This window comes from Sarcophilus harrisii, chromosome 4 (genome assembly GCF_902635505.1).
Source record: "Sarcophilus harrisii chromosome 4, mSarHar1.11, whole genome shotgun sequence".
In the NCBI taxonomy this organism is placed as follows: Eukaryota; Metazoa; Chordata; class Mammalia; order Dasyuromorphia; family Dasyuridae; genus Sarcophilus; species Sarcophilus harrisii.
In genome coordinates this window covers 379299183-379323578 of record NC_045429.1, presented here as the reverse complement: position 1 = coordinate 379323578, position 24396 = coordinate 379299183, and the positions used below count along the sequence as shown (strand labels likewise).

Sequence of the window (24396 nt, the reverse complement as noted above, 5' to 3'; positions counted from 1 at the left end):
ATCTCATGGCTCCAAATGCAAATTAAGACAATTCTGAGGTACTACTATACACCTATCAGATTGACTAAAATGACAGAAAAGATAATGACGAATGTTGGAGGGGATGTGGGAAAACTGGGACACTGATACATCGTTGGTGGACCTGTGAATGGATCCAGCCATTCTGGAGAGCGATTTGGAACGATGTCCAAAGGGTTATCAAATTGTGCATACCCTTTTGGTCCAGCAGTGTTTCTAATGGGATTATATCCCAGAAAGATCTTAAAGAAAGGAAAGGGACCGATAGGTGCAAAAATGTTTGTAGCAGCCTTCTTTGTAGTGGCAAGAAGCTGGAAACTGAGTGGATGCCCATCAGTGGGAAAATGGCTAAATAAATTATGGTATATGAATGTTATGGAATATTATTGTTCTGTAAGAAACGACCAACAGGATGATTTTGGAGAGGCCTGGAGAGATTTACAGAAACTAATGCTAAATAAAAAGAACAGAACCAGAAGATCATTGTCCATGGAAACAGTAAGATTATATGATGATCAGTTCTGAAGGACGTGGGTCTCTTCAAGAATGAGATGATTCAGACCAGTTCCAATTGTTCAGTGATGAAAAGAGAGGCCTGTGGGAACTGAGTGTGGACCACAACATAGCATTTTCACGCTTTCTGTTAATGTATGCTTGCATTTTGTTTTCCTTCTCAGCTTTTTTTTCTTTCTAGATAAGATTTTTCTTGGGCAACAAGATAACTGTATAAATATACATATATATGTATACATATGTTGAATTTAACATATTTAACACGTATTGGACTACCTGCCATCTAGGGGAAGGGGTGAGGGGAAGGAGGGAAAATTTTTGAACAGAAAGTTTTGCAAGGGTCAATGTTGAAAAATTACTTGTGCATACATTTAGTAAATAAAAAACTCTAATAAATAAAATAAAATAAAATCTCATGGCTCCCTTTTATTTCTAGGATCAAATATAAATTCCTGTTTGGCATTTAAATTTCTGTACAACATAGACCCTTTCTGGGTTTTCAGTCTTTCATACTGCACTCTTCCACAGGACTAAGGTTCAGAAGCTTCTCCAACACTCTTCTCTACTTTTGCACTGGCCTATCCCCCATACTTTGAATGTTCTCTGTTCTAATCTGGTACTCTTTGAATCCCTGGCTTATTTCTAGACTGCTTATTTGCTACCTTCTCACAGGAGGCCTTTCCTACCTCCCCTTCCTTATCATCACCTCTCCCATGATCATTTTTGCATTGCTTTTACTTCTTATGTAGTTTTCTTGTTCTTCCCACCATAGAATATAAGTTCCTTAAGGGCAGGGACTTTTTGCCTCTACTTGACTACTAGTAGATAGCTTAATAGGTCTTCAATTAAGCTTATTTCCTAGCTCAATCAATTTTATTAAACCAATCAACAAATAGTTGTTGATTCTCTCCCCACCCCACCCAGCTAAACTCTTAATTTAAAGTAATCCTTTAAATCTCCTGCCTAGAGGAAAAAGTGTTGTTTCCTTTGTGAAGAAAAAGAAAGTTTCCATAATATTAGGACTGAGAAATAATTTCACCCATTCTTAAGTAGCCATCCTGAGGCATCCAAGGCCATACTGGGAAGTTTACTTATAACTATTAAATGTAGTACTTGAGGATTATATATATATATCTTTGTTTTCTTGGACTTAAGTTCTATTCCCATTTCTACTCAAGTCAAGAAGAAGAGATAAAAAACAAAATAACATCCATACTATGTTTAATTCCTCCTTCATAATACTCCAATGGGATCCTATTGTCCCCAAGATACATATCCCAATAAATTAACAAACTTTTGTTTAGTGGATATTTGGCACTGGGTCAAACACTTAGAAACATAAATAAGCATAAACTGTATCTACCTTAGAGGAACTTCCATCCCAACAGGAGTGGGCAACAGAAACAGAAACATATACAGAATATACAAAGTGGATGAAAGGTAACTTGCCTTTGGAAGGAACTTGAAGCTAGGGAAATATCAAGAGTATTAGGGGAAAATAGGGAGGTGGACTGAGGTAGGTTTTTGACCCCAGAAGGTGGCACTTAATCAGTCTTGTCTTCAAACATATTAGGTATTCTAAGAGTTGTAGATGATAATATATGATAATAATAACTATGATGAAATGAAAAGGGCAAGAAGATGAAGTTAAATACTGTGTAATTATGATGACCAATTTTGATCCTGGGCATGAAATGAGGACCTATACATCCTGTTTTTCCTTGAAATGTTGATAGACTTTGGAGTTAGTGTTTTCCAAGAGAATTGCTTCTCAAATAAGCAAGATCATTCAAATTGTAGCTTGAAGAATAGCCTCACAAATTTTATGATAGATCAGAAGAATTTTAGTCATATATCTTTAGAGAAATATATATGGGGATACTGAGGATGGCCCTAAGAAAGCCATAGTTATATATAGTGCTACGGTAGCTAGCTTGTTTGGCCTGGAATTGAGAAGAACTGAGTTCAAATTTAATCTAAGAAATTTATAAACTGTGTCGCTCTTCCCCCTGCCTCAGTTTTTTTATCTGTAAATGGAGATAATCATAGCCCCTGTCTCCTGGAGTTGTTATAAGAGGACAATGAACTATTTATAAAGCACTTGGCGCACTTTAAAGTGTAATTACTTTTGTGCTGCTACCACTTCCCTGGGAGTCAGACATAAGGAACCATATTTCATCCAGATAAAAATCCTTAAATTTGTCAGGAGTTTCTGGGTACCCTTTAATCTTCTTTCCTTAGATTCTTCTTATGCATTCAAGGATCCTGTTAAGTCATTTTCTTCCTTTTCCTTGTTGGATTTTGTGTCTTGGTATCTAGGATACGTGTGTATTCAATTCTCCCTCTTGGCCTGGATTAGAAGCAAAGAAATTCAAGATAACTCAAACTAATCAATGGCTTGATTGATCAATCAATAAACCTTTATTAATTAATCATAATTAGTTATGATTAAGTGCCTACTATGTGCCACACTTTGAGCATTAGACACACAAAGACAGAATCTAGTCCTTGCCCTCAAAGACTTTATAATCTAATGCGAGAAGACACCCAAAAAAGAAGCTATAAAATAGGATTGGGAGGGAAGTTACCTGGTATTTGGGAGCATAATATCGGTCCTAAGTGCCCCTAGGACTCAGGCTACTGAGAAGTGTGAGTTCCAGGATTTGTTGACTAACTAGAAGAATGGATATGTGGATATCTCAAAGAAGGTAGTAGCCTTCATCTTGAGACAAAAACAAAACTAACATATATAATTTGATTTTTAAAATTTGTAATATGCATTTTAAGTAAATTTTAATTATTTTTTGGTGTTACATTAGTTATTTCCAGATATATCATGCCATTCCCACTCCCTCCCCTTCTCACCTCTACTCCTATATTCAATGTATACAACATTCCTGGGTCAACCTGGGAAGATTATTTAAGTGATCTTCCCAACAGAGGTGTGCTCTGAGCTCCAAACTCTAACCTAGTCAGTGTCATTAGACATCTGTGGAACTGTGAGTTCAAATAGTCCTTTGAGTCACATAGTCTTTTAGGCCAATGAGGCTGAAATAGTCTTTAATGCCTTCAGCTTGGGGCAGTTGTGATTTGAGAACTGACACACCAGAGAAGGTGCAGCCTTTTTGTCCTCCAATATCCATCACAGGCTCATCTCTAGAATACCGGTTCTACAAATTAGTCCCAAGCCACAGTGCTTTTGATGTGAACTCTTTTCCAGTCAGGAGAAGCCCATCCGACTAATATCAGATAGAACAAGTTCCAATAACAATATCCTGTTTAAACTGAGTGATTGTGAGGATGGAACTCCTTTGTCTATCCGTCAAACCTGTGTATCTTTATACAACACTTGAGATACTGAGTAGCATATCTTTACACAGCTCTGGGAACTGATCTGCCAGGTTCTTTCATCTAGCTTTGATCCTCCTTTGAGCCTTTATCTGTGAAACTTCAAGGTTATATTTCCCCAATAAAAGATCTGGTTATGATGAAGATCTTTGTTAAGTTCTTTTCAGGACTAAACCCATTATGAGATTACATTCTCTCCCTCCTTATAGTGCCTTCATTCTAATGGCATCTTTCCCCTTATTCTGGCTTAGTCTAACTATATGCTCTCCTAACTGTATTTCGTATTTGCCACTCCTAGTGCCTATTTTACCTATTATTTTTGTTTATAACATGTTCCCCTAAACAAACCTGTCTTTTTGCCAAAGAGAACAAACAGCCTTGTGAATTCACCATATGTTTATTTCAAACTAGGAACTGCTACCCAGACCCCATCATTTTTGAGATCCATTAACTCAGATTCACCATTGGCATTGTTAATGAATATGGTAGCAATAATGAATATGGTTTCCCAAGGGTTGTCCCCAATAATTCTCAAACTCTTCAGGAATATTATTGTTGATGACATGAAAGATGGCTGAGAAGTCTAGGCTCTTGGAAGTTATATCAATAGCCAGTAAGACATCTTTTTTTTGCTTTTGGGCTTCAATGGTCTTATGCTTCTTTTTTTGTTCTTTGTCTGGATGAATGCCTACAGCCTATTGTTGTATAATTCTTCCAACATTGATCATTTCCATCCTTTATTTTCTTAGCCTATTTGCTTAGGACAGTGGCTAGTACTTGTGTGAGCTTAATAAATGTTTATTGATTGATTGTGAGATGAAACCTCACACTTGTATTCTTCTTGTTTCTAGTGATGTGGAGCACATCTAGTGATGTGAATGTAAACATCATTCATAGTTTACAGTTTTTCCTTTGAGAACTTTTTGTTCACATCCCTTGCCTTATTCTTCTCTACTGGGAGACAATCTTTTGTTTTATATATTTTTGTTAACTTTTAACATATTTTTGATAGCAAACTAGCAAGCGAAGATTTTTGATTCATCAATGATTTTCCTTCTTATCCCATATACATGTATATTGTCTATGCAAAAAAGCTTTTTAATTTTAGGTAATTATAATTATGTTTTATTTTTTGTATTTACCTCCATCTTTTTTTTTTTAAATCAGGAAGTATTCTCTACCCATAGCTATGAAGGATGATCTGTTTCTTTTCCCATTTTTTCCTTAATGGTATGTTCCTTAATTTTCAGGACTGAAAAATGATTTTTTTACACTAAATAATCAATTATTGGAGAAAAACAGGGTATTTTCCCTTCCTATTTAATCATACTCTAAAAGATCAAATCAGCTTCTGATAAACTAAAGAGAGCCTTTCCCTTCAATCTTGTTTAGGCTCCACCTAAGTAGGGAAGCCCATCCTGTTCTACTCAAGCATGGGTGAGGGGGTTAGATCATTTGTCTAGATTGCCTAGGGCTGGGGGTGGTTTAGAAGTAAAAGTCTCACAATCAAAGTAATGTCTCTCATTCACTCATTAGAATTTTTAGAACCTTTCATCATAATATTCAGTCTTCTCATTAATTTTTAACCAATCATAGCTGATTGCCACTTCTCAAGGACACCTTAGCTTCCAAGGGCATACAAGCTTCAAGAAATTGACATTCAAGATTGCCACTGATACCTTTTATTAATTATCCAATAGCAATGTTTAATAAAATGATTACCTAGAATCTATTTCTTTCAAGCTTTTTATATGTAACAGGACTTATATCCATTTTGGATTGATTATGGAATATGGTATAAATTGTGTTCTAATTTCTGGCATACTTCTTTGCAGTTCTCTCAGCAATAATGATCCAAATAGAATTCTACCCAACAGAGTTCTTTCCTAGATAATTAATGTTAGGGTATTTATTAAACATTATGTTGTTGAATTCAATTATTTGATTTTTCTCTAGGCCTTTTCACTAGCCTAGTTTTATCTTTTACCCATCACAAAATAGTGTTTATTGCAACTTTAGTATTGTTATGCCTTGAAGAACTATTCCACTTTCCTTCATACTCTTTTTCATTATTTCCTTGATGTTGGATGCCATTCATAGGTTATCCAGAAAGCATGATGAAAATGAAATAAGTTTGAAGTCCTTCATAGCTCAGTTTGTCACCATAAGAGACTTTTTAAAAATCTCCCTGTTGCATGCTCCCAAATTACTGTGTATATATTTTGTATTTTTTCCCCACATGCTATTCTCACAGGAACTCTTTGCTTTTTTTCTTTGTATCTCACATCTAAAATAATTCTTGATGTTTAATAAATGCTTATCTAACTGATGAATTGGAAAAGATGAATGTTAGAATCCTTACAAAGTGTTAACTCAATGGAATTAATAAAAAACAATGCTTATGTTTACATTTTTGAGAGTTCACACATTAGCTCACACATTAGTTCACAAGTTTGGGAGATTTCAGGATTCAGTATGAGATTCACAAGTTTATACCTCCCACAATCCCACTCTCTCAGAAAAGGAGTCAACCTTGGGTTCACACCTTTAAGAGATCATACATAAGGAGCTCCTCCAGTCAGTTGAGAAGAGGAGAATCAAGATTTAGGCTTGGCTGAATCTGGCAGACAAGCTGCAAGAGTTCTTGGAACCAAGGAGGAAGATAGGCCTCTAAGAAAACTAACAGGGCTATTTTGAAGGAGACAATAAGGGATTTAAACTTTTAACACCTGGCTGCATTTGAGATGATTATTACACAGAACCAAAACTAAGACTGCCTCCAGAAAGCTCCCCAAGAAACCTGTACCCGGAGAATGATTATATTTTAGAAAAGAAGAGAACACTACAGATGAAAACTAACATCTTTAACCAAAAAAGGGGAGGAAATGACTGAGATTTTAGAGTTATAGAGTATAGTGACTAAAGTTAATCTCTACCACTTCTAAATTGTATAACCAAGAGCCACTTTTTCTAGGTCTGTTTCCTCATCTGTAAAGGGGATTGGACTTGATGAACCTTCAAACTCTAAAATTATGATCCCCAAACCGGCAACTACAAATCCATTTTCCTACTTTTCAGTTCTGATATGTCATTATGAAAAAGAATTATGCATGCATCCAAAGCATTTTTGCTGAAAATATAAGGCAACATGCAGACTTTCACAGATGATCTTCCTAAACAACAATTTTATTGATGACTTTTTTTTACTCTTATAATTATTTCCTAAATACTGTCCCCCCCCATAGAATTTTCCATGTAACAATGAAAAACAGAAATATTCCAAGCAATATTGATACAATGACCACATCTGAGAGAGAAGGATGTTTTGTTATCTGTTTTATTTGAGCATTTTCCTATCTTTGGAGCTGGTTGGTACAATAGTTAAGGTGCTATACTAGGAGTCAAGAAGACTTCAGTTCATATCTGACCTTCCTAGGTAAGCCACTTAACTTCTGTCTTCCTCAGTTTCCAAATCAGCAAAATGGGGATAATAATAGCACTTATCTCCCAAGTTAGTTATAAGGATTAAGATGGTATTTTTAAAGTACTTTGTAAACCTTAAACTGCTATATAAATGCTAGTTATCACCATCATCACCAACAAACACCATCATCAGTAACATTATCATTATTAATTTTTAAATTGAAATTTAGGGATTTCCCTTTAAAATTTTTTATTATCTTCATCACAACAATTGCTTTATATGCTATAGGAAAATCTAATCTAATCTAATCTAACCTAATCTAATTTAATCTTAATCCAGACTCTCATATACCACAAAAAGTGTATTTAATCCATACACTCTTATAAGGTAAGTTATAAAGGCATTGAGACAACATTTCTGGCCACTTGAATTTCTTGAATCAGACAACAAGCAGTTTAGTAAACATTTATTATATATCAAGAACAGTAAAATTATGTGTAAAAGCTTTACATTTGCAAGAAAAAAGAGAAAATGAAAAAAACATTTACATATTTTTAAAAAGTAATAACTATTTCTAAAAAAATCAAATTGTGAAAAAAAAATCAAATTGTGCCTCAATCCTGAATCAACAAATTTATGTGGATTTGTAAAATGAAATGATGAATTTTGCAACTGAATTTTAAAGTTATTTAATTTATGACATGGAATATTTGTATAGAGAAGTTTCATAAATGAGATTTTATATGGTAATAGATTTGACCAGAATGCTTCTGCTTGGTTGGGAGAGGGAAGAATAGAGATAGAGACAAGGGAAGATAAATTCTAAGGTTTAGAACCTTGATAATTAGAAAAAAATGGTAGTATGCTTAAACAGCAAAATATTTGTAGATGGGATGGCTTTATAAGGCATAATGTTTTATTTTGGACAAAGACCATGGAGAGCTGTAAAACAACTAGATGGAGATAGATGTTCAACAGGCAGCTGGGGAGTCAGGAGTTTAAGAAACAGACTTGAATTGGATATATAGAGTAAGAAGCCATTTGTAGAAAAATGATCATTGAAATTATAGAAGGGACTTGAATAAATATGTAGAAGGGGAAGAAAAAGGACGTAGGAAAAAATGTTGGGCAGGAGAATGAGAAGTCAACAAAGGCCATCAGATTTTTGAAGCCAGAAATAAGGAAGAAGAGCAAGCTTGGGCTAAAGATAGATTTGACTTTTCCTGTTTTGTTTTTTGTTTTGCTGAGGCAATTGGAGTTAAGTGACTTGCCCAGGGTCATACAGGTAGAATGTGTTAAGTGTCTGAGATCAGATTTGAACTCAGGTCCTCCTGACTTCAGGAGTAGTGCTCTAACCACTGTGTTACCTAGCTGCCCTGATTTGACTTTTTTAAAAATAAAAATCCTTTGCTGAGGGAAAATGAAGGGGTAGCAGAACTTTGAAGAGAGAATAGGTTTAGAGTAACCACTGAAGGAAGTATGGCAGTCAATCAGGGAAAAATAGTATTTTTGTGTAATTAAGAGGACTCGGATGAAATTAGAAACCATAAATTTTCAGTGAACCTAGGTAGAATAGTTATGTGACTTCTTCCAGAGGCAGTAAATAGCATGTAACAACATAGGAACCAAATAGCAAAAGATGGGGTTTAGTAAGGGAACCAAAAAATACTGAGGATGTTGTGTAGTTGAACTGAACAAATATGATTCAAAAAATAGGGTTCAGAGGAAGGGTGCAAGTGAAGAGAGAAAGTCATTTTTAAAATACTAGAAACAAAAGCTGTTCCTAGCTTTTTGTTACTATGAATAATGTTGTTAGGAACATTTTTGTGTAGGTCCTATCCCCCTTAGTCTTCCTAGTAATAATTTTTCTAGGTTATCCTTTTACAATGGAATTACTCAAAGATCATGAACAGTTTTGTAGTGTTTATTGTAGTTTCAAATGATTTTCCACCCAAAATGTACCACATTAACACTTTACTATGAGTATAACCAGGTGCCTGTTTCCCTGTAGTCCTACAAGCATCAAATATGAACTATATTTTTGAACTAAATTTGTCTTTATATGGGGTGCAAAGAGATGGGAGCTCAGAAATATTTTAATTTGTGGGGCCTGTTGTGGGAAAAAGTGGGTAAGAAATAATTTTTAATATGATAGATGCTAAATCTAGTGTGATCTTGGTTATAGTAATTAAATGGTTTCTTTTTGGCTTCTGAACTATTTTCTCTTTGACCTAGGAGTTCTGGAATTTGGCTATAAAATTCCTGGGAGCTTTCATTTTGGGTTCTCTTTTATGAGGAGATTGATGGATTCTTTTAAATTCTATACCCTCTGGTTCAGTTTTCCTTTATAATTTCTTGAAATATCATGTCTAGGCTCTTTATATGATCATGGCTTTTATGAAAGCCTGTCATTTTTAAATTATCTGTCTTTGATCCGTTTTTGAAATCAGTTTTTCCACTAAGATAGTTCACATTTTATTCTTTTTTCATTTCTTTTTTTTTTTGTTGAGGCAACTGGGGTTAAGTGACTTGCCCAGTGTCACACAGCCAGGAACTGTTAAGGATCTGAGGCTAGATTTGAACTCAAGTCTCCTGACTTGATAAGCTGGTGCTCTATCCACTGCGCCACCTAGCTGCCCCCCAATTCTATTTTTTAAAAGAAATTATTTTCTTCAGTGCCACTACTGGATCTGTATCCCATGGAAATCATAAAGAAGGAAAAAAAGCCCACATGTGCAAAAATGTTTGTAGCAACTCTTTTTTGTGGTTAGCAAAAAATTGGAAAATGAGTAAATGCCCATCAATGGAGAAATAGATGAATAAGTTATGGTATATTAAAGTAATGAAATATTATTGTTCTATAAAAAAATGGCAAACAAGTTAATTTTAGAAAGACCTGGAAAAATTTATATGAACTGATGCTGAGCAAAACAAGCAGAGCCAGGAGTACATTGTACAAAGGAACAGCAACATTGTGTGATGAGCAACTATGAAAGATTTGGTTCTTCTCAGTGGTTCAGTGATCCAAGGTAATCCTAATAAACTTTGGATAGAAAATACCATCTGCATCCAGAAAGAGAACTATGGAGATTGAATGTATATCAACACATGCTATATTTTTTATTTGTTTGTTTTTTCTCTTGTGGTTTTTCCCTTTTGTTCTGATTTTTCTCTTCTAACATGATTCATAAAGAAATGTGTATTTAAAAAGTTAATTTACATGTATAACCAGAAAAAAAACAATTAATAAAAAAATTTGGGGAAAAAAAGGAATTATTTTCTTCAGTGAACTTTTGCTCCTCTTTTTTCATTTGACCAATTCTTTTTAAAGAGTTATTTTCATCAATGAAGTTTTGTACTTTTTTTTTTTTTTTTTTTTTTTTTTACCATTTGGCCAATTCTATTTTTAAAAATTGTTTTTCTTCAATTTTTTGGTTCCCTCTTTTTTAAATTATCAGGGTAGGGGGTTGGGTGGAACTGGTCTGTAAGTGGATGGCTGTAGGCATTGCCTCAAGTTTCAGACTTGTTCAGTGCTACTGTTTTCCTAGCTAGTTCTGTTTTTGTGCTTTCAAGGTAGTTTGATCCAAGGAGAAGTATGCTCCCTGGTCTGAACTCTGATCTTTACTCAGGAAGAGTCCCTGCTCCCTTCTGACCAAAAGCAACATGGCTCCTCAGGACCCCTGCTCCCCTGTGAGCCAAACTCCTTGCCCTATAAATGTGACCTCAACATAAGTACAGGCAATAAAGGTGTCAAACAGTGACCTGTCCTAACACAGGGAATCCTTATCATCTCTTTCTAACCAGTTGCCTAATCCCCTTAGCAAATCTGACCTGAGATCTGAGATCCTGCCATTGCTATCACTACCACCCAGTCCCACAGGTGGTGTTGACCAGTCCCCATTCCAGGTTCACACACCTCTCCTTTTGAACTTTTTAAGTTGTCTTAGATTGAAAAAAAAATGCAGTAACCCAACCTTCTGTTGACTTTGCTGCTCCAGATTTTGATTTGAGACATTATTTTAAAGTTGTTTAGAGGGGAATATTGGGAGAGCTTGCATATGGTGCTTCCCCAACTCTACCATCTCCATTCAGCCCTGCTGGTAGATAACTTAACCAAATATATCTCATTACCTTATATCTCTATTTAAATACTTATTAGATCACTGAACCACACTATCTCTACTGTTATGTCATAGTCTCCTAGTCCCATAGTACATACATAGTATGTAGAGACACCTAAAGAGTGCAATTTGAGAAACAATATGATGTAATAGAAATAGTATTGGGCACAAGAGTAAGAAAGATCTAGATTAGAATCCTGCCATTAGTAACAACTATTCTTGACCATGGACAAATTTGTTTAACCTTGCTGACTCCTTAGTTTTTTTTTTTTTTTTTTGTTATCAGTAAAATGGAATAAAAAGTTATATATGTTTATTTTGTTGCTTTTGATCTACTTTCTTTTGCAACATGACTAATATGAAATGTTTCACATGATTACACATGTACAATCTACATCAAATTCATTCTCAATTTCTTCTCAAGGAGGAGGGAGAGAAAGAGGGACCAAATTTAGAAGATTTTTTAAATCAAGATTTTTTAAAAGGAATGTTAAAAATGTTTGTGTACATATAATTGAGAAAAATAAAAAGGAAATGTTAAAAAAGATGTGTAGACCATTTCCACAAAAATATTTATAGACCCGAGTAAGCAGGTTGAATTGCTGAAGTCTTTGGATGTTTCCCCCCTCCCCTTTTAAATAAAGCATTAGTCATGATCTTTTCCACTCTTTCAGAATCTTCCCCATGAATCAATCTCTGATTTAAAATTTTGTCATTTCTAATATTAATTTTTTTGTGTATGAATTTTATCAGATTGAGTCAGTTTTCCTAGTTTTAATAAAGTCTTATTATGTCTTTGCCATTTATTCTCATAGTCTATTAAATCCTGTGGCAATCCACTTCCAATACCCTCTGGTAATCACATTGACTTCCACGGGTTCAGTTATAATCTCTATGCAGAGGACTCTCATATCTATCTATATATCATATCTCTATCCTATCTATGCAGAGGACTCTACATATCTAATTTGAATTCAAGTTCCATATCACTGACTGTAGGACATCTTCATCTGAATATTTCATAGGCATTTCAAATTAATGTTCAATATAGAAATATCTTTTTTCCCCCCAAACCTAACCATCCTCCAAATCTTGGTATCATTCTTGATTTTTTTATTCTCCCTCACCCCAATCAGGTCTTTAGTTTCACAAACTTTCTCTTATTCCAAACAGTATGCAGAAGGGTTGGATGAGGAATGAGAGCAAATGACATGGTTCAGAATTCTGTTGTCTTCTGAATGTAACTGACTGTCTCTCAATCCCTTTTTATCCATAGGCATCCTAATATTTTCCTAACTGGCCTCTTTTCTTCCATGATCTCCCTTCAACAATCCATCTCTCGCATGGCTTTCCTGAACAACGCTCCTAAAGCTAGTATTAACAATAATAATAATTCTCACCCCCCTCCCCCCCGAATTTCGGTGGCTCCCTAACATCTCTGGGGTGAAACATTCGGAATTTAAAATTTTCCCTTTTTGTCTCCAGTCTATCTTTCTAGATTTATTCCTTTTATGTGACCTAAATTCTAGTCATTTTTATTTGTCATTCTCTCAAAACCTATTTTCTGGAATTCACTCTGTTCTCATAACCTCTTAAAATCTTTAACACAAATGACATATCATTTCTTATGGGAAGCCTTTTTTCTTTCATGTCCTTCCACCTTCCCCCTAGCTGTTAGTGCTCTCCTTTCCAATTATTTTGTATTTACTTATACTATGAATCTAATTTACATTGATTTTTAGCAATTTTTGATAAAAGTAGCTCATACTATTACTTTTTTATTTTTTAGCTCACACTATTCCTTTGAAAAAGCTGGAGATATGAATCAAATAATAGAATTACATGGCTTCAGAACTAGTTGAATGACTGGACCCCAAAACTCGACACTTACTATCTGTGTTACCTTGGGCAAATCACTAAACTCTACCTCACAAAAATGCGGGGCAACTAAGTGCTACAATAGAATACTGGCGCTAGAGTCAGGAGGACTTGAGTTCAAAGCTAGTCTCAGACACTTAACAGTTATTAGCTGTACGACCTTGAGTAAGTCACTTAACCCTAATTGCCTCAGTGTTTCACTTAGTGTCAAGATAGCAAATCTTCGATGGAAGATCTATATCTTATGTTTTGTAACATTTTTTATCACTAATGAACAAAAGCATGAAATGCTATATTCTTCAAATTTGCAGATGATACAAAGTTGAGAGAGATGACAACCTCATTATCTGAAATGATCTCAACGGGCAAGAACATTGAGCAGAATCAAATAAAATGAAATTCAAGAGGGATAACTGTAAGCTGCACTTGTAAAAAATCAACTTCACAAAATATAAGGATTAAAATGGTAGGGATGGGATGAGGACAAAAGCCATGAGAAGGCATTAGCTGTTATGAACAAAATCTGAGGGTTTTAGTAGACTGTAAGCTCAATATTAGTCAGTGGTATGTGCCAACCAAAATGGCTAATGTGATTTTTGGGCTGCATTAAGAGAATTGTAGTTTCAGAGAATGCAGGGAGGCAATAGCTGCCTCGAACTCTGCCCTCATCAAATCTCATCTAGAGAATTTCAGTTCTGGACATCATGGATTAAGGATATCGACAAACCAGAAACAATCAAGAAAAAAGGCAACCAGCATGAGGAAGTCCATGACATGACAATCACTTGAAGGATTTAGGCATATTTATGCTGGAAAAAAGACTTGGGGGAAATAGGATAACTGACTATTCAAAGAGCAGTCACACAGAGGGATCACACTTGTTTTATTTATCTCCACAGGACAGAGCAAGGAGCAATGGGTAGATGTTGCAAAGGCAAATTTGGACTTGATGGCAGGGAAAACAACAATTTGAGCTGCCCCCAAAAGAGCAGATGGTGGGTTCCTCCCCTTGGGGGTTTTCAAGCATAGCATAGATGATTTGGGGAATATATTGTAATGAAAATTTCTTTTCAGGCATGAGTTCAAGAATGTAAGGGTGTGCAGATCTGTTCTGCCCTAATCATGCCAATTTGTAGGATGATCTACCATCTGAGAGAACACTGAAGAGGGGCTCAAAGGAGTCTGGGTATTACAGGTATTAGGGTTAAGCAGAGGAGCTTACTCATAAGAGGCTCCCTAACACTATGGATCGCTGCACCAATCCTAGGCCAGATCAGGTATTACAGAACCAAAACAGAAAAAAGAAAGCAGAGTACCAAGATGGCGCAGGATCTCATGCAAGTCTTCGCATGGGACATAAAGAGCTTCTTTTGCTTTTTACATTTATTCAAGGTAGTTTACATTTTTCTATGGCATCAGAAGCATCATGTTTCTACTATGGCCTGTTCCTGTGCACTTTTCAACTTGGCAACTAAGTGACTTCTCAATACTCCAAATAAATACAAAATATTCTTTAATACCGTACAGCTCCTTCCTGCTTTGACAATAGCAGAAAGCAGAGAGGGAAAAATGGGCTTAAGAATCACAGTTCTTAGCCCTTTAACAATTTAGTCACAAGTCATGAGCAACCTTGGCTGACAACTGTTGTACTACAGAAGCACTGAACGATATCCCTTTTAAAAGTCACTATAAATTAAACCAAGCATAAAGACATTACTGACAAATAGAAAACTCCTAAGTTCTCAAAGGCAAATAAGAATTTGCAAATCTAGAATTTGCAGCTACACTAACAGTCCTTTTATAGTGTGTCAGTTGTTAATGACACATGGTGATTTCAGTTCAAAAGTGTGTTCAGGACAGTGAAAATTTGGAAGATCAGGTTCAAGATCAAGGAATGGAAAAAGCTAAAAGACTTGGGTAATCATCAGGATTCAAACTGAAATTAGCCGACTTAAAATATTTTGTTTTTTATAGTCAATCACATAAAAATTTCTATCAACCTGTGATCCCTCAGATACTTTTGTACTTTTTTCTTCCTGGATCACCTTGCAAAACTTCAATTACGCAGCTGTTCCTGTTTCCAAATACTTACCTAGCCCTTTGCTATGCAAACACAACATTTACTTTGAACCGAGCATCTGAATTTGAGAAATAATTTTAATTGAAACATCAAATTAAAGTACTTGATAGTTATAGTTATATTCTTCACTGCAATATTGTATCTTTTTGCAAGGCAAATGAGATTAAGTAACTTGCTCAGGATCACACAACTAGGAAGTCTGTGAACTCATGTCCTCTTGACTCCTGGATCAGTGCTCTAACCACTGCCTCATCTAACAGCTCCAAGGAATACTTAATTAAGAAAAACTGAAGTCTATTTTTAAAAGCTGATCAAGGAATGCTCAAAGTAGGAATATTGCTGTAAGTAGCATTGCTCAAATATTGCTCTAAGTAGGAATTTCCAAACCATCATTACCCTGAAATCCAAACATACTCCTAAGAGCAGATTTTTAAAGTTCTAAGGATTTGACTTTGAAAAAATTTATTTTTCTTTTATTTTTCTGAAGTATTCTTTGATAATCCCCCCCACACCCCAAAATACAAATTCAGACAAAGGGCATAATTCATATACAAAATGTATTTTTAACCTGAAATAGGTCCATTTTATTATATATTTGTTTCCCTGTTCTCCTAACAGGCAATTCAATACATTAAAGTTTCAGTGTATAAGAGCCAAATAGCAGTCTATATCGATTGGAAGATTGCTCTCTGAACGTGACTACATTCAGGTTTATTATATATATCCTCTTCTGTTTCTGGAGTAAGCTGGAGATTATCTTTGACTGGAGAGAGTGGCTTCTTACAAGAGGGAAGCTTTTCAGAATTTCTGCAAAATAAAAGAACATAATCATATGACAATGTGTATTTCGATTTTTAGAGAGGAGGGCAATAAATGACCTAAAAATATATTGCTCAGTTGGAAAAATAAAGGAATGCCCAGTGGATAAAAATAATTTCCCAATCATGTTCGTGAATTGTAGTGTATAATCTATCTGATTCCCTGCTTGAATCCCCACTGTGAATCTACAAATTTGGTCTGCTTCTCAGTCACTTTCTCTTTTGAGTTTACCTTCCAATTTGGGTTCCATCTGGCATAGACTGGTAGGAATAAGTAAGGGGCTTTTAAATCTTTTTTCCATGGAAGATCTTACTTAAATACTACTAGCACTCTTGCTTTGCTCTATTTGTTTAGGCATTATTATTATTATTTTTTTATCCCCTGTCTTTACCCATTCTTTGTGAGGGTTTTTCTGGGAACTATAATCACTAGAAGAACACATGAATGGTAGGGTTAAGGATTGGACCTGGAATTTCATTGGGATAGAGAATGCCTGGTTGAGGAAATACTCACAATCAATGTAGGTCAGCACCTTCTCTGCAACTTATAGTCTTAAGGAGTTGTCTAGATTTGAATGGAGAGGGGTTTAGTGCCAAAGGCAAAACCCTAAGTTTTTTTGGTTCTAAAGAGCTCTGTATGTTACACTGCTTCTCAACTACACAATTTTAGAATGAAGTAGCAAGTTATTTTTATGTCAGGTCTACACATGCTCAGCATCAGAAAGATGTTCTTGTAAACTATCAAACAAAGTTTTATATTGGCTAATCCAGTGTTAGATTTCATAAAATGTGACGTGAAGTGGAAGGTAGTGATAATGAGGTGGGCATTATTTGAGAGATAGCATCAAGATGTAAATATAATCTTATATTTCCATAGTAATTTTCCTTTCTAGGTGTATTCACATTTCATTTTATTCTGATAATAAACCTGTAAGAAAGGTTCATTGTGGTTCGGTTATTTCAGTGTGCCTGATTTTTTCTAACCCTATTTTTGATTTTTTTTTTTTTTTTTTGGCAAAGATACTGGAATGGTTTGTCATTTCCTTCCCCAAATGAGAAGCTGAGACAAAGAGGATTAAGTGACTTGCCCAAGATCACACAGCTAAAAAGTGTTTGAGGCCAAATTTGAACAAAGAGACATGAGTTTTCTTGACTCCAGGCCTGGCATTCTAACCACTGCATCACCCAGGCATACTATAAGAAAGGTAGAAGAAACAACTAATGTGCCCTAGTTTTCATCTGAGCTATAAAGACTATAAATGATCTGTAAAAGTCTAAAACAAACAAACAAACAAATAAATAAAAGCCGAGAGAAGGAGTCGGGTCTCTGCAATCCTTGCCTGGATGACAGCATCACTATAGAAGCTGAGTTTGTATCTCTCTCAGGTGCTTCTTAGAAGTAAGAAAAATAAATTTCCCCAATGACAAAAGAAAAGGGACAACATACTATCAGAAAGTTAGAAGATACATACTTACTTCTTAAATTCAAAATTTTTCCAGAGTTCACTGATTTTGATCTGTACTCCTGGCTTGTTTTCAGCGTTACGATGATGTTTCTTCTGCATACTAATAAGCTTCTTGCTTAGTCCACTAACTTTGGCTGGAACTAGTGGTTTGATCTTATTTGTAGAAAGAGATCCCACTGAAGTAGATTTGGACAGCCCAAGAACCTACAGTTTTTAAATGCCACATAATATTAGGAATAGCTCTTTCATAAATCTATCACTGTCTTCAATATATTTCATATTATACTTCGCAGGTAAGCAAAGAGACATAATCTATGTGCAAGACTCCCATAATTGTTGAAATCAAATTGATATTTTACATACTGTTTTGTTTTAAATGAATATTTTCATGATACATTTTACTAGACTGCTAATTTTAAAAAGGAGTATTCATTAGGTTTTTGTCAATTTCCTAACAGATTGGATTTCACATTATATTTGAGATGGAGACAAAAATTAATAAGGCATCTCCAGAAAGATTAACTTAATAAACACAAGATGTCACTGTTCTCTTAGGAAAGGAGTGCTTCAGTATTAGGACTATAGTATTTGCAATCATTTATTATTTGGTTAAAAAATAAATTTGTCGAGGTTTAACATATAATCATCACTACCACCAAACATTTATTGACTGTGTATAAGATGTTAACGTTGCCAAGTGCAAAACAAGTAGTATAGACAAAAAGTATTTAAGTTTAGAGGGAAGTGCTTATATGTAAAAGCTGGTCAGTTAGGAAAGAAACAAGACTTAAACTGGGTCTTAAATAAAACAAGATAAACAAGAAATGAAGAGAGGACATTGCAGATAAGAATGGAGTGAATAAAAAATTCAGAGGTGGGAATATACAGAATGCCTAAAAAGCTGACTGAAGAAGAAAATAATGAAGAGAGGGGTAGATAGAATTGTGGAAGGCCTTTGAGAGAAATGAATATTAATAACTAAAAAAGAGAGATCCAAGCTTTTTTCCCTGCCCTATTTTTCTGTCCAAAGCTCAGTCTCTAAAGAACATTGGTGACGTCTACCAAAAATTTTTCTTACCTACACCTCCTTATATATAGGTAAATTCCCACCCATTGTATTTTACTCAGGTTTGGGTGGGGATAAATTCTTTGATTCAATTTCCTAAGACTGGGGGTGATTTGGAAGTAAATCACATGTAAGTAAAATCACATTCCCCGTGTCCCTCACTAGAATAGGCATTCTCTTTCATTATTTGTTAACCAGTCAGATTCAATTGCCTACCTCAGGAACATCCACTCTTCCAAGGGCACATAAGTCCTGAGTGGATTTCATGAGGGGTCTTTGGCTTTTCGGAGTGTCACTGATCCCTTTTAATTCATATTAGGCCAGCATCATTAATACAATGATTTAATTACCCAGACATTATGTCTCGAACTTTTTTATATGTCAGACCTTGAATACACATCTGGGGCAGGTTGGTATTAATTTATCTCCTGGTGGATTGATCTGGGACCAGTTTCAGGACAGTGGACAAAGAAGGGTATAAAAGCATTTTGGGGGGATTTTGGTGGGGAGCTCATGAAAGCTAAGGATACCTATTTTTGAAGACCTTTTAAAAAAAATCTTTTTGTCACCAGTCTTTATTCCTTTTAATCTTTCTGAACTGTATTTTAACTGCTTGGAGAAGTGCTTCTATCTGAGGGTATTACAAAGTATCATTTTAATAAAAAGACTGTTTGAGCCCTTGGATTCTGGGCAATCCATTGTACCAGATACAAACTAACAGACTGGATTAAAGGAATAGGAAAGTTTTTCTTTAAAGAAAGGGAAGAGAAGCAGATGCCTAGACGCCAACCTTTGAAATTGCTGACTGGGAGAATTTAATATTTGAAAAATAGGGAAATGTTTTGGGATGGGGTAATCTGGTTTTATGGTAAAGATAATAAATTTAGTTTTAAATATGCTGAGTTGATGAGAAATTCAGGACTGAAACTGAAGAAATAGGTCAGAACTGGAGTAGCTTTGAGAGCAAGTCACATGGTGTTGATAGTCTTAAGAGAGTAGTATCACTCAAATGGTTGTCCCCAAATGACTCAAATAGAAATGGGCAGTACATAAGGAATGCTGCAGGACACCTTTTGATTTAGAAAACCATATATTAACATTATACATATTCTACTAAAGTTTTGTTTATTTTGTTAACTCTTTCCCCATTACATTTTAAACTAGCTCCTAGAATTACTAAGAAATATTGTAGGTCCAATATTTCCTTAATTGGTTATTATTGATTAGTGTTAAAGTCAAGATCTCTAATTAGAAGGAGAATACACAGAAGGCATAAAGTAAGGATACTATGACAGTTATATTTAAATATTAAAAAATTATGTTAAATTTTCATTAAGTGAAAAGCTAAAGAACTACCATAAATGATAAACATTGACAAGCTGATATTGATTCTTATTCCTTTTTTCTCAGACTTTCAATACTTCATTAATTCAATGCCCCAGGAAGCTGGACAACATGAATTAAAAAAAAAAAAAAAAAAAAAAAAAAAGACTTACCTTGTTCCCTAGGGTTGAATCTTTTCTTTTTGTACACAAAGATAAATGCAGATGAGAGCTCTGTGACTTCTGATTATCAGATGGCTTGGAACTACAGTCAGATTCCTTGGGGAAAAAAAAAGTCATTTTTGGTGGGCATTTTTATGGAGAAGCAGTCAACCAATGAACATTTATTAAGCATTTTTATGTGCCAGGCATGAATTAAGCACTGGGAATATAAGAGAGGCATAAGACAGTCCTTATTCAAGATGCTCAAAAACACCACACAAATAAGTAATCTATGTTACATTATAAATGTCAGTAATCTTATGTACCCATTAATTAATTGCATGAGATTTCATAAGAAAAGCTATAAAAAATAAGAATAGAGGAGAAGAAATAATTAAAAGGGGAAAAAAAGATATTCTCTAGTGATTTCATTTAAGGAAATGGCAGAAGTATTGGATAGAGAAATAAATTACAAATCCTAGGAGTATATTTTCTTTATAATATGAAAACTCCCTTGCACAAATCTGATGTAAGATCTGTTTCTGTACAATGTTGAACTACAGAATGTTGCTTACTGTATTACTGATGCTTTATTATAATCTAGCTAATAGTTTTCATCTTTCAAACTTAAAATTAATACTACTTCTGCCCAAATAATTACTTTGACTATTTCCAGGCAAAAGAAAATATAAGCACTTTCCTATAGCAAAAATACAGTCTTAAAATATTTCCCCAAGAGGCAATTAGATGCCTCTGGCCTAGAGTGAGGAGGACACAAGTTCAAACTTGACCTTAGACATTTAATACTTTCTAGCTGTGTGATCCTGGGCAAGTCACTTAATCCTAATTACTTTAGGGAAAAATATTAGATAGATATGTATGTATGTATGTATGTATGTATGTATCTATATGTATTTCCTCAAACAAGAAAAGCTACTGAAATAATCAGAGTTAATTAAATTTCTCCTAGTTTCACAGAGATCATGGGATGAGCAAAACTTAGAAATAAATACAAACCTAAATAATTGGAGAAATATTAACAGATTGAGCCAATATTTTTTTAAAATGACAATACTACTTCAATCAATAAACTTATTCAATACTTTACTAGCTCCTAAGAATATAATGAAATAATAATACAAAATTCACGTGTTAAAACTAAAGGTCAAGAACCTGAAGGGTAATAATGAAAAAAAGTGGGAAGACTCCATTGTACCACAAAGCAATAATGATTAAAATTATTTTGTACTGGTCAAACAAAACCAATGAAGACAAGATTAGAAGGGAAGCAATAAGCTGGGAAAACATATTTACAATTAAAGGTTCTTTCTTGATAAAGGCCTCATTTCTAAAATATATAGAGAATTGACTCAAATTTATAAGAAATCAAGCCATTCTCCAACTGATAAGTGGTCAAAGAATATGAATAGACAATTTTCAGATGAAATTGAAACTATTTCTACCCATATGAAAAGGTGTTCCAAATCACTATTGATTAGAGAAATGCAAATTAAGACAATTCTGAGATACCACTACACACCTCTCAGACTGGCTAAGATGACAGGAAAAGACAGTGACAAATGTTGGAGGGGATGTGGGGAAACTGGGACACCAATACATTGTTGGTGGAATTGTGAACACACCCATCCATTCTGGAAAGCAATTTGGAACTATGCTCAAAAAGTTGTCAAACTATACATACCTTTTGATCCAGCAGTGTTAGTACTGGGCTTACATCCCAAAGAGATATTAAAGAAGGGAAAGGGACCTGTATGTGCAAAAATGTTTGTGGTGGCCCTGTTTGTAGTGTCTAGAAACTGGAAATTGAATGGATGTCCATCAATTGGAGAATGGCTGGGTAAATTGTGGTATATGAATGTTATGGAATATTATTGTTCTATAAGAATTGACTGGCAGGATGAATACAGAGAGGCTTAGAGAGACTTTCATGAACTGAAGCTAAGTGAAATGAGCAGAACCAGGAGATCATTATATATTTCAACAATAATACTATATGAGGATCAATTCTGATGGAAGTGGCTATCTTCAACAATGAGAGGATCCAAATCGTTTCCAATTGATTAGAAATGAACAGAACCAGCTACACCCAGCGAAAGAACTCTGGGAAACGAATGTGGACCACAACACAGAATTTGTACCCTGTTTGCTTGCATTTTTTTCTTCCCAGGTTATTTTTACCTTCTTTCTAAATCTGATTTTTCTTGTGTAGCAAGATAACTGTATAAATATATATACATATATTGTATTTAACATACTTTAACATATTTAACATGTATGGGACTACCTGTCATCTAGGGGAGGGGATGGAGGGAAAGAGGGGAAGAGTTGGAACAGAAGTTTTTGCAAGGGTCAATGTTGAAAAATTATCCAATGCATATGTTTTGTCAATAAAAAGTTATAATAATAAAAAATAAATAAATATAAATAAAATTATTTTGTACTGGCGAGAGAGAGAGGGATAAATTAAATGAGATAGCTTACTTAGAAGCAAATAAACACAGTAGTGCAGTATTTTATAAAAAACCAATGGATTCACTACTTGACAAAAACTGCTAAGAAAATAGAACAGCAATCTGGCAGAAATTATGTTTAGATCAATATTTCAGATTTTTTTTTTTAGATTTTTTTTTTTTGCTGAGGCAATTGGGGTTAAGTGACTTGCCCAGGGTCACACAGTTAGGATGTGTGAAGTGTCTGAGACTAGATTTGAACTCAGGTCCTCCTGACTTCAGGGCTGGTGCTCTAACCACTGCTCCACCTAGCTGCCCCTAGATCAATATTTCAAACCATATATCAAGACAAATTCCAAACAGATACATGACCTAGATATAAAAGGTTGAGTAACTCATTATGTTTTGAGTGTATTTATAGGGGATATACAAATAGGATAACAGCTCATGGTCAAATACAAGTTAAAATGGACAATTCTGATTACATAAAATTAAAATTTTTGCATAAACAAATCTAACAATAAAAAATTAGAAGGGAAACCAGTAACTGTGGAAAAAAGTCTTTGTAGCAAGTTTCTCTAATAAATGCCTTATATTTAAGCTATACAAAGAACTGATTCAAATTTATGACTAGTAGTCATTTCTGAATTGCATAATCAAAAGTTATATGAACAGGAAGTTTTCAAAGGAACCTAAGCTATCAACAATCATAAAAGAATGCACTAAATCATCAATGACTAGAAATATACAATTTATGCAACTTTGAGATTCTAATTCACATCTATCAGATTAGTAAAAATATCAAAATACCTAATGACAAATGTTAATGGATCTGTGGGGAAACAGATACATTAATACACACTTGGTGAAGCTGTGAACTAATCCAGTCATCATGGAAGGCAATCTGGGACTACACTCAGCTACATAGATTAGTTAAAAAAAAAAAAAAAATTAGAGCAACTTTTTTTGGGGGAAAACGGGGTCCAAAATTGCAAACTGAAGAACTATCTTTCTATTGGGAAAATGGCTAAACAAGTTGTGATATATGAACAAAATGGATTTTTTAAAATATCAAATTAATGATAAAATTAAGACAATTTTGAAGGAAACTAATGTAGATATTTATTAACTAATGGAGAACAAAGTGAATAGAAAGAGGAGAAAAACCATTTCTAACAATAAACATTATGAAAAAAATAAAATAAACCTGCAAGACTTGAGATGAACCTAAAATACAGAGAGCATGCATTTTGGGAGAAAAGGCTAATATGAAATCTATTTGGTAAAGCAATAAAGCTACATAGATTAATTAGCTGAGAAATGGCAATTGACTGATGTCTGGAAAACAAAATTAAATAGAATATTTTGCTAACAAAAACAATCATTTCTCTTAAAAAATAATTTTATATAAAAGTAAGTATATCATATTATGGAAGCAAACAAAAATTGAACTAATTCACCTCAATTCAATTTGGAAAAAAAATATAAGCCACTTTGTATACTACAATGCGCCCTCTGTTTATATGATTATCAGGAATGAGACAATGGTAAGCTTAATTGGAAAAGGGGTAGTTTGATGAAAACATTGTAGAACTTGGGATCCAGAAGGTCTGGATTCAGAGATTTGGGCTGATACTTTATGTGACCACAACCCCCACACTCATGTATATGTATAAGACATGTACATATGTATGATTCTATGAATGAAA

General features: G+C 34.4%; 1 protein-coding gene across 3 annotated transcripts in view; it reads right to left on the bottom strand.

Annotated features, from left to right (window-relative positions):
* Window positions 1-15924: 15924 nt before the first annotated feature.
* EXO1 (exonuclease 1) overlaps window positions 15925-24396 on the bottom strand; it is a 45399-nt gene continuing 36927 nt past the window's right edge. For all 3 annotated transcript variants that reach the window (XM_031966967.1, XM_031966968.1, XM_003767785.4), the window contains 3 exons: window positions 20229-20333; window positions 17677-17870; window positions 15925-16189 (listed from right to left, as the gene is read on the bottom strand). In XM_031966967.1, coding sequence (XP_031822827.1) covers window positions 16048-16189; window positions 17677-17870; window positions 20229-20333 — 441 coding nt within the window. In that variant the 3' untranslated portion in view covers window positions 15925-16047. The remainder of the gene's footprint in view (window positions 16190-17676; window positions 17871-20228; window positions 20334-24396) is intronic.